General features: G+C 46.1%; 1 protein-coding gene across 8 annotated transcripts in view; it reads right to left on the bottom strand.

The window, feature by feature from the left end:
* FNDC3A (fibronectin type III domain containing 3A) overlaps window positions 1–13,867 on the bottom strand; it is a 215,434-nt gene that overhangs the window by 56,858 nt on the left and 144,709 nt on the right. For all 8 annotated transcript variants that reach the window (XM_025211750.1, XM_014522982.2, XM_025211754.1 and 5 more), the window contains one exon: window positions 10,274–10,332. In XM_025211750.1, the coding sequence (XP_025067535.1) occupies window positions 10,274–10,332 (59 nt within the window). The remainder of the gene's footprint in view (window positions 1–10,273; window positions 10,333–13,867) is intronic.

Below are 13,867 nucleotides of genomic sequence, written 5' to 3'. Positions count from 1 at the left end.
TAACTTGGTTCCTGAATGAATGGGGATGAATGAGGGTGCTTGAGAGACAATGGTAGTAGGTCTAAAAATAGCTCACTCTGAATAACAAAACCATCAACATCAATACCTGGACCAACGACCCAGTCCTTGGAACCACCCTCAGCATTCAAGAAACAAAAGATGAGGCAACCCACCATTGTGCCAAGGCTGCACATGCTCAGTAAGAACACCTGGGACCCACTGGAACAGGGCTGACCTTGCCTGGACAGGCCCTCCCCATAGGAGATTAGAGGTAGTTTGCCCCATAAAAGGGGTAGTGAAGACTGACACCTTGGGACACCCTCTCCATCTGGACCAGCACCTTGCCACACCACCTATCCACCCAGAGGCCCTGCTGGCGACCCCGCTCTAGACAACACCTACTGGACAAAGACCCCTTTCCAGTCTGGATAGGTAGCTATCACCCCCACCCTCTCTTCAACCAAGGACTTGGACTCTGTTTCTCTTCCGTACCTGGACTGCAGCCCTTTCACTGAGAATCTTTCTCCTGCTGCCATTGTGAGTGCTTGTGTGTGTGAACCAATAACTTCATGGGGCTGTGTGCCATGTTGTCTGTTTAATAAACCTGTTATTTGGTCCCCTGAGTTGGGTTTTGCTTTACTGTGGTTCAGCCCTGCTCCAATCTCTGCTCCTCTAACTTCTGTCTCATTTCTCCCTCTCCTGCTTCTGGCTCTTTGCCACCTCCAACACTTGTCCTGAGCTCCTCTCTGCCTACAAACCCTCTGTTTCTTTGCCACTGTTTTATCCCTACTGCCTTTTCCCCTGAGTAACCAGGTTTCTGCCTCAGTTTCTTTCCTGGCTGTCTCTTCCTTATCACCACTTATCTGCCCCCCACCCCCCAATATCTTAGCTGTCTGCCTCAGGTTCCAGCCCCAAGCTCCCAGGTTCCTGTCTCTCTCTCTTTCCTGGCTGTCTCCTCCTTGCAACCAGGCTTCTTCTTCTTTCCCCCCCCCACGCACCAGTGACCTTGAGTAACCCTGGGGACACTTGATCTTAAGTAAACCCAAGCCTCAGTTCCTCAGTTAGCTTCTCTCTAGTCTACCGGTTCTAATCCTGTTTCTGGCAACTTTCACTCCCTACACTTTAATTCTCTCTCTCACACCTTAATCTTCCCCCAAGTAACCCAGGTACCCCAAGCACACACATACATACCATACCATCCAAGTTGGGAACTTACCTATGTGTAGGTGGGTCGTATGTGTGTGTGTGTATATATATATCTCATTATGTGCATGATATAGGAATTAGTGATCTGTGTATGTGTACTGAGTGTGCAGGTATTGACAATTTATTTTTGTCTAATTTTTAGTGTGTATGTGCTTGAATTGATGATAGGTATGCATGTGCCTAGGCTGGTTTGGATGTGTATGTGCCTGAGCTGGTAGTGTGTGTGTGTGTATCTATATATTTGTGTGTTTGTATATGTGCAATTGTGTCACACCCTCCTGTCTAACAGCACAATATTGAGATCCTGACAGCTGGCCTGACCCCACAGGGCAACAACTGTGCCCGGTCTTTGCCAACACCTCCCACCTCTTAGTATGGGCCTGCAGGGTTTAGCCCTGTGTTCACAGCCCCAGTTCCCCAGCCTCTTCCCCCTCCCCCATAGCCTGTGGGAGCTGAGGGGAATTATACCCCCTTCCCCCTCCCCTTATGAACTACTTGCCTCTCCTAGAGGCGGCAGGGAGTGGAGTCTGTTGGTCTCCTGCCGGCCCCCTACCAAGCAAAGCCCAGATGGGGTGCCATGCTGGTGGGAGAGGAGGTTTCAACTCCCCTTCCTCCCCTCCACCTGACCCTGCCTGCCCATGCTGCCTCCGCTCCAGCAGGGAAAAGTGTGGCAGGGACTGCCCCCACCCCGGCAGTTCCCAGCTTGGTTTCCCACCCCCACCCCTTTGTCAGCCAGCCCTCACCCCTTCAGCTAAGGAGCAGAGGGATGTGGGGCCAACCCTACTTTCTGGAGTGAAAAGCATAGCTCAGCCCAGGGTTGCAAAGCATCCTGGGATGCTGGGAGACTGTGATTTAACTTGAACCAGGAAAAGATCAGGGACAGAAGTTTCATAAACTGGTTTGACCTAAATCAGTTAAGTCTTATACTACATTCAACCAGGTTTATCTTAAACCAATTTCAGCCATTTTGAAAAGGGTTTATGTGCACTGAACTTCTGTTTTGTTACAGGTTTAAACCAGTTTCTAATCACTTAAATTGGTTTATGTGTAACTTCTGTCCCTAGCCTGTGGCAGCAGCAAGGGACAGAATATGATTTTCTAGGGCAGCATTCAACTGTGCAGTAGTAAAGAGAAATATGACATCTAGTTTGTTAGTGGGTTTCACAGATATTTGCAGGCAGGAGATGAGTAAGATGACTCAGTAAACCCTGGGTTCCATTCTTGATTTAGTATGCCCTCGTGGACACAGACTCTTCTTCTCTTTTTCTCCAAGTGATCTTCTCCTATGGGTCTTCCTTTCAAAACCAGTGGTTACCCACTGCCATGAGACCCTTTCTGCTGCCCTTGTGGCCAGGCAGAACTGTCCAGTTTGCCTCTTTCCAGAAAGGGCATGCCAAGCAGACTAGGAAGTGGCTGCATCAGGAGCCCCTCGTGCCACAGCCCTTGCTAGTCAGCACATTCCATCTGGAAACAGGGGAGTAAGAGACAGTTCCACCTGACTGTGGTTGGATACTCAGGCCATGAGCTCCAGGTGCTGAACATGGGAAGGGCACTGGAATAGAGGCAGGGGTGCTGAAGTGATGATATGGGGCTGTATTCAGCATAGACTCACCCAGAAGCTGTCAATTCAAGCTGGGCAGATGGTATGCCCGGCCAGAGTCAGGTTTCCCCTTGCAGCCTGGCTCCCCCTTGTCCCACACTGTGCAGCAACAGCTACTGAATAAACCCTTTCACAGCTGCAGCCAAACTAAAGCTTTTACAGCCATGATCTACATGCAACTTGCCAGTACCTGACAGAGGGTTAACCAAGGAGAGAGTGAGTGAGGCTGATGAGTGGATTCTGCCCCAGCTCCCTACATGGAGCTAGCAGCTCCTGAGTGATCCCACAGCTGCAGCAATGCCCAGCCCCCCCATTCTCCTGTAATCAACAACCCCTTCTATGCATATGGCACATAATTAACAAGTTAGACTGCTGGAACAATGGTTCTCAACTGGGGTGCTGCCAAATTCAGAAAAGTGATGGAGGGGTGCCCTGAGTCTAAAAAGGCTGAGAACCCACTGCTCTCACTTATCAAAGCCTTGCTAATCTCTTTCTTCTTCCTGAATTTGAGAATGCAGGGTGCTTTGTACAGCAAGAGAAGGTACAGTAGCACTCACCCATAGCAGGGAGAACAGGGAATGATTCACTGACCGGCACTGTACTCTGTTTTCCCCATCCATGTCATGAAATAAAAAGAGCAAATGGCCATATAAGAACTATTACATACAACATAAGAAGAGCATACTACCACTATGACATACTACCACACAAGAAGAAACTAGAAAGCAGATTAAGTCTAGTAGCATCCAAGATGGGAATAGGTGACAGGATGAAAGGAGAGCTGATGAAGGAGACAGAGAAAGGACCTGTGAAAATGTGTATGGTAGTGGGGATAGAAAGAAGAAATGATCATGTATAACATGAAATAGTGGAGTGAATTCAGAAAAATATCCAAGAGAGATTCTGTGTATGTGGTTGATATCTGCATACTGGGTACAGCTGTATGCAGTATTTGGGAAGCATGGTAGCTAAGAAAAATAGGTATCAGTTTCCAAGAAGCTCCCAGTATCACTGTTCCCCTTGCCCTTCATCCCCACTGGTTCCCAGTCCTAGTTTTCCCTTGGCAATTTATCTGACCACAGTCCCCAAGTAAGAGCCCCAGTTTCCTTGGCCAACTATTTCCTCTGCCACTCCACCAGGTCAGTAGACAACCAAAAGAAACAAATGCCAGAGAAGAAAACCCTCCAATGAGAAAATTCATCTTTCTGAATTTCCCCAAATGTATACTTCCAGATACTGTTAGCAAGAATTTCCTGGCTAACCTCATCTGCTGTGGTGGTAAAAGACGACGGAAAAGACTTCTCAGATGGCCAATATTGCAACCACATATAGTTTATTAAGTTAATATTAACTTTGTAAAGCTATCTCCCAGAAGCAAAAAGGAAGTCAGCGTGATCTTGGAAAACTGCTGCAATGTGTTCAAGTAAGTTAGAATCATCAAGAAGGGACATGATTGCATTGGGCTTTGCTGTCTCTTCAAGATAGCTTCACATGGATTACATTATAATAATCAAGTATGGAGAACACCAAGGCAAGGGTAACTTCAGTAAGATCCCCATAAGAGACAACAATGAAAGTATTTCTGTTCATCTGTGTTAGGGAAGACTAAGGTAACTTAGCTAGGTGCCCTGTTGGGTGATCAGAAGCCAGACAGTCATGACAGTCAGAAGTCAGATATAACAAATCCAGGGTTCAGATCAGGTCAGATCTTATGGGCTAAGTACAGACAGTCAAAAAGCCCAAGGCTGACTTGATTCAGTCTTTGCAGGTTAGTCTAAACATACATGGAAGAGAAGTATTCCTTCAATGATGGAGAATACACACCCCTCTGATATAGGAGCTAGACTTTTCTGTCAGCAAATTATTACTAACTCATTTTTGTCTGAACTGAGCCTTAGTTTATCCCATTCAAGACCTTATTTTCAGTCTGAAATCCAAAAACAGACAGACAGACAGAATCATAGGAGCAAGAAATCATCTAGTTCCTAATCTCTGTAGTAAGAGATGATCTAGGAATACCTATTTAACCTGTTCTTAAAAACATCCAATGAAGGAAATTCTCTAGGAAGCCTGTCCTAGTGATTCATTACCCTTATACTTAGAAATATCCTAATGTCCAAGCTAAATCTTGCCTCTTTTGCAAATTAAGGTTTCTTTTTGTCCTACCCCAGTGCATACAGTGTAAACAACTGATGACATCTTTATAAAAACTTTCTATGTACTAAAATCTTTTATCCTATTCCCTTTTACACTTCTGTTTTTTAACTTGAACAAACACAATTCTTCCAACTTTTACTCATAAGTCATGTTTCCTAGACCACTTATCATTCTGGTTGCTCCCTCAGAACTTTCCACTTTGTTTATAACTTCCTTCAAGTGTGAAGCGCAAATCTGGTCATAGTACTGCAACTGAGGCCTCCCCAACACTGAGAGTAGACTAATTATCCCCTACATATTACATGTTACACACCTGTTAATATATACCAGAATGAGATCTGCCTTTTTTACAACAGCAACACATTGCTGACTTCTGCTTAGTTTGCTGACTTCTTGCTGGGGGATGGGGACGCAGGGGAACATGAAGACACTTTGCCATCAAGCCAGGTGACATGCACAGGTAGTACCCAGGTAAGTGACAGGGGCCAGGGCAGGCTTAGGAACAAGGGGGCGGCACGGGCACCTACAGGAGGCCTCAAATGCTTCTACACAAATGCTCGAAGCATGGGGAATAAGCAGGAGGAACTCACCCTCCAGCTACCTAGCAAAAACCCAGACCTAGTGGGGCTCACGGAAACCTGGTGAGATTCTACCCATGACTGGGCAGTGGATATCGAGGGCTACAGGCTGTACAGGTGAGACACAGCAGGGAAAAAAAAGGGAGGGGTAGCATTCTATGTCAAAGAGCAATACACATCCTCGATGATCAGGATGGGACAGAGGAGGGGTAAACTGAAGCACTCTGGGTAAGAATGCAAGGGGGTCGTGGGGAAAGGGACTTGATAGTGGGCATCTACTACAGACCGCCTCACCAGGGGGATGAGCTGGACCTGGAATTCTCAGGTCAACTCACAGAGGCAGTAAAGTCAAGGGATGTGGTTGTCATGGGTGACCTAAACTACCCAGACATCTGCTAGGAGGCGCAGTCAGCCAGGTCCGACTGCTCACGTAGGCTCCTAGCCAGGATATAGGACCTCCACCTAACCCAGGAGGTGCATAGTCCCACCAGGGGAAATGCCTTGCTGGACTTGGTCCTTGCCACAGGTGATGACCTGGTGAGGGGTCTGTGGGTGATTGACCACCTGGGCAACAGTGATCATTACCTGCTGGAATTTACTATCTAGCACAGGGTGGTGAAAGCAAGCAGTAAGGCAAAAGTCCTTGACTTCTGGAGGGCCAGCTTCAATGAGCCAAGAAGATCAGTAGGAGAGGCACTGGGGTCTCAGAGCTTCAATGAGATGGGAGTCCAAGACGGGTGGTCGTTCCTCAAGGAGTGGATCCTCCGAGCTCAAAGGGAGTCAGTCCCAATGTGCGCTAAGGGGGCAGGAGTACTAAAAAGCCTCCATGGCTTGGCAAAGGCACCCAATGCCTGAGGGCAAAAAAGGAGGTGTACAAACAGTGGGAGCAAGGGGCTATCACCAAGGAAGATTACACCTCCATTGCTCGTGACTGCAGGGAGGCTGTTAGGAAGGCCAAGGCAGAGATGGAGATAGGGCTAGCAACCAGAATTAGGGATAACAAAAAGTCCTTTTTCAAATACATAGGAAGTAAGAGGAAGGCACCGGGTAACATGGGGCCCCTACAGGATAGGCTTGGCAATCTGGTGATTGTGGCAAATAAAAAGCTGACCTCTTTAATGAATTCTTTGCCTCCATATTCCTAAACAGGGACCGGGACATCTCCTCCAATAGGACTGACCCAGGGAAGGCACCGCCATGCCTAGGGTCAGGGACGATCTAGTTAGGGAATTTTGGAGGGGCTGGAAGTGTTTAAATCAGCAGGTCCAGATGCTCTTCACCCATTGGTGCTGAAGGAATTGGCGGGGGTCATAGTGGGGTCCCTGGCATGGCTTTATGAGTGCTCATGGGACTCTGGCCAGGTACCAGAGTATTGGAAAAGGGCTAATGTGGTCCCCATTTACAAGAAGGGGAGAAAGGAAGACCCCGGCAATTATAGGCCAGTCAGTCTTACCTTGGTCCTTGGGAAGACCTTTGGGAAAATTATCAAGGAGCACATCTGCAAGGGCCAAGCAGGGGAGGTAATGCTCAGGGGCAACCAACATGGGTTCATTGAAGGCAGATCCTACCTGACTAACCTGGTTTCCTTTAATGATCAGGTCACAAAGTCCCTGGACGAGGGTGTCGGGCTGGATGTCGTCTTCCTGGACTTTAAGAAGGCCTTTGACACTGTTTCTCACTACATTCTCTTAAAAAAACTAGGTGACTGTGGCATCGATGTCCACACAGTAAGATGGGTGGCATATTGGCTAGAGGGTCACACCCAGAGAGTGGTGGTGGATGGGACATTTTCAACCTGGAGGGATGTGGGCAGTGGAGTCCCCCAGGGCTCGGTCCTGGGGCCTGTACTGTTCAACATCTTTATCAGCAATCTGGATATGGGTGTGGAAAGCACGCTGTCCAAGTTTGCTGACAACACCAAAATGTGGGGCGAGGTGAGCACATTGGAGGGGAGGGACAGAATCCAGCTAGATCTAGACAAATTACAGAGGTGGGCAGATGAGAATAGGACGGAATTCAATGCAGACAAGTGCAGGGTACTGCGTCTAGGGAGAAGGAACCAGCAACTCACCTATAGGCTGGGGAACACCCTTCTTGTTAACACAATGGCAGAAAGGGATCTTGGAGTCATTGTTGACTCGAGGATGAACATGAGCTGCCAATGCGAGGAAGCAGGCGGTAAGGCTAACCACATCGTGTTGTGCATCTACAGACGTATCGCAAGCAGGTCCAGGGAGGTGATCCTACCCCTCTATGTGGCGTTGGTCAGGCCGCAGTTGGAGAACTGCATCCAGTTCTGGGTGCCATGCTTCAAGAGGGATGTGGCTAGCACTAAGAGGGTCCAGAGAAGGGCTACTTGCATGGTAAAGGGGCAGCGGGGCAGGCCATATGAAGAGAGGTTAAAGGGCCTGAATCTATTCAGCCTCCACAAGAGAAGGCTGAGAGGGGATCTAGTGGCTGTTTACAAACTCACTGGGGGGACGAGCAGAAATTGGGGGAGGCTCTGTTCCCCCGGGCACCACCTAGGGTTACTAGGAATAATGGCCACAAATTGTTAGAGAGAAGTTTCAGGCTGGACATCAGGAGACATTACTTTACAGTTAGGGCTGCCAGGCTCTGGAATGGACTCCCAAGGGAGGTGGTGCTCTCTCTTACGTTGGGGGTCTTCAAGAGGAGGCCAGACAGATATCTGGCTAGAGTATTATGACCCCAGCATTCATTCCTGCCCGAGGCAGGGGGTCAGACCTGATGATCTGTTTAGGTCCCTTCTGACCCTAAGCGCTATGAAACTATGTGATCCGTTGTAATTCCAGATCCTTTTCTGTTATACTGCTGCCATTCCAAGACAGAAGTGATGCACCATCCTAAATCGGGAAAGCCTTATGTAGAGCCTATCATCACAATGAATGGTCAAACCCTCCAGGCAGTGGACAAGTTCACCTATCTTGGCAGTACACTGTCACATGCAGTTCACATCAATGATGAAACCAATGCCAGAATTGCTAAAGCAAGTACGGCCTTCAGCAAACTATGTGCAAATGTGTGGGAGCATAGGGGCATCAGTCAACACACGAAACTGAAGGTCTACAAAGCCATTGTGTTGCCAATCCTGATGTATTCAGGTGAAATTTGGATGGTGTACAGACGCCATGCTATGAAGCTGAACCACATTCACATGGGCTGTCTGAGGAAACTGATAAGGATAAGATGGCATGACAAAGTCCTAGACATGGAGGTTCTTACTCAGGGAGGCATTCCAAGCATTCACACTCTGTTGATGAAATCACAGATGAGATGGGTAGACCATGTCACCAGGATGTCAGATAAGTGACTGTCAAAGAATATGCTTTACGGTTAGCTAAAGGAGGGAAGGAGGAGGCTAAAGGAGTCCTTAACTCCCTCAAGTTGTCCTTGAAACATTTCAACACTGATCCTGAAATCTTGGGAAGATCTCGCTTATTACTGTTCCACCTGGGGAAGTCTCATCCATACTGGAACTACCATCTATGAGCAGAGAAGAACTGCTGAGGCAGAGTAGAAGCACAGTGTAAATCTCACAACAGCAGCATGTCCGCTGTTGATTAAACAACCCAAAGTGGCATCTCTTGCTCAGCATGCCATAGCATAGACAGTTCAAAGCACAAATTTGCCTGATCAGCCATTCACATATTCACAGAAACCAAACCAACCAGTCATGGTCATCTTCGAATTCAAAGGACAAACAACTAACTAACTAACTAATACTGCTGCCTAGGTAGTATTCTCTATTTTGTATTTGTTCATTTGATTTTTCTTTCCTACGTGTAGCCCTTTACATATATCTTTATTGAGTCTCATCATCTTGGATTTAGACCATCTTTCAAATTTGTCAAAATTATTTTGAATTTTGATCCCATCCCTCCAGAATGCTAATGCTCTTTCCAAGCTTGGAGTCACCTATGCATTTTATAGGTTTAAACTCTGTCGCAGCATTCATAATATTAATTAAACCATTTAAGAGGACTAGATCTAGGACTGACTTCTGCATGATGCTATTTGAAATGAGGTCTTAGTTGTGATGCTGAACAACTGATAATACAATTACACCATATTGTAAAGCTTCAGTTTGCAAAGGAGAGATGTAGTAGAGTGCACATCAAACAGCACACTGATAACACTTCAAGTCAGAAGGATTCTGTATATTTCTCAGGAGCCCACATATACCTATACAAGTATGAATTAGAAAATTACAGTTATATTATACTGACTTGTTATATAAAAACTATTGAAAATGTTTACAGTTCCAAAACTTAAATTGTTAATTAACACTGTTCTGTTTCTTTTAATGATAAATGAATTAGGAAAGATGTTTTACATAAGACTATCATTATAACTTTTGCATTGTCACACATACAGAATAGAAACAGAATAATTCGTGTGTGTGTGTGCATGCCTGTCTGCCTGTCAGCTGACTGAGCAAATTTTCTTCTTAGCTACACTGGGACTACACCAGGGTAACCACAAGAAGAATTCAAACCAATAAATCTTTAAAAGTCAACTTCAAAATTAGTGAAATCGTCACTTTAAGTCATTTGAATTTCAGTGACTGAAGGTCCCCAAGTTGAATGATTTTTCACTACTACTGCTAATTGAATGCCGTTTTAAACTAGACAATAAAAAAAAATCAAGTGTCACTACTATATAAAACTTAAAAAACTGAATTTTGATTCTATGAAAAGTAGCATTTACTTACCATTGGCTTGGTTATACTAGAAAGAAGTGCTTCAAGTGCTTTTGTTTCTTCATTCTTTTCTTAAAAAACAAAAACAAAGCAAACAAAATACCCATGAATGATATTTACTATGAAATCCCGAACACACACAACACACACACACACACACACCACACACACACAAAGATGTGTACTAGTGAAATTTGCTTATCAGCTTAAGCTTCCTCAATATAAGGCATGTTGAAACTGATTACAAAAAAAGTCCAAACAGATTTAACCAAATCTATGTATAAATCTATTCTAGGATTTCATGGAGCATAAAAGATATGATCATATTTAGTATTAGGCGATATATCAGATATCTACCCTAGCTTAGCCTTTTCTCTGTATGTAAAACAAGGAAACTAAAACACAATAAAAGCTTACAAGATGCTTTCTAACATGTACTATGGAACTAAGCAAATTATAAAAATAATTAATGGTGTGTACAAACGTTTGGGAGGCTAGATAGGGTAAAAAATGGCCACCTAATCAAACCTAGTTCACCCACATGTGGACTTTACACTTAGATCCTTAGTTAGATCAATCTAAGTGTTGAACTATACAGATGTTTCCCAAAGGTTAGATTAGTTAAAAAAATGGCCAGCCCACTCCAATTTTAGTTCACCTGAGAAGCGAGCTAAGTTAGAATGGGTATGGGTTAGCCTGATTTACTGAACGTCTGTATGTGTTTGGAGCACAGCCCCAGGTCTGGAAAAGCCCAGCTGCTTGCCCCAGCCCCAGGGCTGTACTTTTCCTAACTCCTCAAGCCCACCCCCCGGCAGACCAACCCCCTCTACCACCAAGCCCACCAACTCCCCACCCCAATCCTACAAACTGTCCCTGGTGCTGAGAGCCCGACTGAAGTAAGTTGGGGTGAGGGTGGGGGCTATTCGTTGGGGGCGGATTGGGGGGCTAAAAATAGCCCTGGCTGGGGGGGTGAGCCCCCATGATCTCACCAACCCCTCCCCCTCATAGAGCCACTAGCCCTCCTGATCCACATACACCTCTTTCTACCCCAACTTTGATTGGGCTCCCATAACTGCTGAATGCTCATAAAACCGGCACTGGGAGCAATCTGCAGGACTGAGGAGGAAGGGGGTTGGCAGGATCAGAGAACCCCCGCTAAGCTCGCCTGCAGACCCCACTAGCACCCTGATCCCTCCAACTCCCCCCACCCCCATCTCCCCAAAATCTCCTGTGGTTTCTGCTAGCTCCCCTGATCTTGGCCATCCCTCCCCTTACCCCAACTTACCTTGCATCAGGCTCCCAGCACCTATCTAATCACTTAGTTAGATGGGGCAGACATTTTTTACCCAATCTGACATCCCAAACTTCTCAGTGTAATGTAAGTGAACTGACCTTACCTGGCTAATTTTTTCTAGGATTGGAGAAGCTTTTTTACATTAATTTAGAGGGGAAAAAAAACAAATACATGTTTAGTAAGCCACAATATATCTTGCTAAATCTCTCAGCAAGAAGTCAATTCGCTTCTTTATATTCATAAGATTTTTAATATCTTTGAATGTTTTGTTCTTGTTCCTGCAGTTTTTAAGTCACATTATACAGTGCTTCCTTTCTTTAAGTAATTGTAAGTCTTTCAGAAAGATCATCAAAATTTAAGTAGACTTGAAAAGAAGGCCTGGTGAATTATCAATCATATGTTTTTTTAGAATAGTCCATGTAACACAAGTGACAGTATACTTTGTTATCAATGTTTGGATAAAATCAGCCTGTGGGTGAAAAGCAAGTAACTGAAAATGAACCAAAGGAAAACAGAGGTAGAATCTGCAGCATGTACAGTACAGCAAACTCACTGTTGGTCAATTTGATCTGTAGTTTAGCATCCAGGGGCACTCCTAAATTCTCACATAACAGCACCCACAAGTAACACTTTACACCATATTTGGATAGGAAACAGTCTAATCCAAGCAGACAGGAACCTGACTGTGTTACACATGCCTTTGTCACTGTCTATCTGAACTATACTGTGTTAGTAGTAGCTTTTTAAGTTTCCTCCGTAAGACAGGCTACTACAAATATTTACATTTATCTGCTATCCTCTAAACTAGTGATTCTTAATCAGGGTGACAAGGCACACTGGGGTGTCGAGATTTTTTCAAGGGTATTGCAGGATGCCATATAATGTTAGGCTGTTAGGTGTACAAACATGATTCACAAGATAAACCCAGATATTTCAAATAGAAATCCATAATTGTGGTCTTTCTAAGGTCTCTGCAACACAAAACCTGCTCTATTATTTTTCTTTAGTCAAAAGAAGAGTGAAAGCTAATATCTGGCATTTTATGAGGGGTGCCTTGAATCTATCTACTGGTGCCTATAGTCTAAAAAGGTTGAGAACCACTGTTCTAAACTAAATGTGATCTGATACTCTGTGGGAAGCTACTTTCAATCATTGTATTCAAGGTGTTCAATAGCCGAGATCCAAGATCATCTAAAGCAGGGGTCAGCAACCTACAGCCTATGGAGCAGATCCAGCCTGTGGAGCAGTAGCTTTAGCAGCATTCAGAAGCACAGGGGCTCTCGCCAAGCTGCAGTCAGTCTGCTAGATCTCTGGCAGAGGGAGAGCTGTCCCTGTGCAGTGCTGCAGTCAAGTAGCACAGGTTCCAGTGGAGCAGGTGGTTTTGCTATGCCATGCTGCAGCTGAGCTGCAGGGAGAAGCAGCGGTGGTGGCTGAGTCCTAATATCTGTCCAACTTTAACCCAAGCTGGGTCATTCTGCCCCCACCCCTGCTGGAAAAAGCTGCCAACCTCTGATCTAAAGCTTGATGATGAAAACCATGGTTGACAAACTTTGATCCTTTACCCCACACTTTCCACTCCAAGTGCAAGTCCTGTGTTTAAAAAAAAAACAAGCAAAGAAACATAAACACAGTAGGCCTGTGCGAAGCGGCTAGTATTTGCTTCAGATTTGGATTCGGCCGATTCGGGGAACAGCAATTTGATTCGGTGATTCTAATCACTGTCCCGAATCAATTCAGCCGAAGCTGATTTGAAGATTCAGCTGCTGCCGAATCTCTGAATCACCAAGGCCCATCCCCTGCCTGCTCTCCCAGCTCTACAGTGGCTGCCCCGCCCACCCCAGTTCCCGGCACTTTAGAAAAAAAAGCCCCGACTCACCGGGTGCTGACGGGCAGGGAGGTGATCCCCACTGCCCCTCCCCCCCGCCATGTGGGGGGCTCTGCATGAGGTCCCTGACCCTCCCAGCCTCCCCATGGCTGCCCTGCCCACCCCAGCTCTGGCCCTTTAAGGAAAAAAACCTAAGAAAAACCCCTCAGACTCACCGTTCCTCCCAGGCAGGGGGCGATCCCCACTGCCCCCCACCATGTTGGGGGCTCTTCCATGAGCCCCCCCGAAGCCCCAAGGCTGTTTCAGGAGCTAGTTAGTCCCAGGGTTTTTCTCTTTTTTTTTTCCGTAAAGGGCTGGAGCTGGGGTGGACCGGGCACCCATGCAGGGGCTGGAAGAGTGAGGGAGGGGTTGGGGGGCTTGTGACAGAGCCCCCAATGCAGCAGGGAGCAGCGGGTATCGCCCCCCCCACCTGGCAGCACCCAGTAGT

This window comes from Alligator sinensis, unplaced genomic scaffold (genome assembly GCF_000455745.1).
Source record: "Alligator sinensis unplaced genomic scaffold, ASM45574v1 scaffold820_1, whole genome shotgun sequence".
Lineage (NCBI taxonomy): Eukaryota > Metazoa > Chordata > Crocodylia > Alligatoridae > Alligator > Alligator sinensis.
This window is presented reverse-complemented; position numbering and strand designations above follow the sequence as displayed.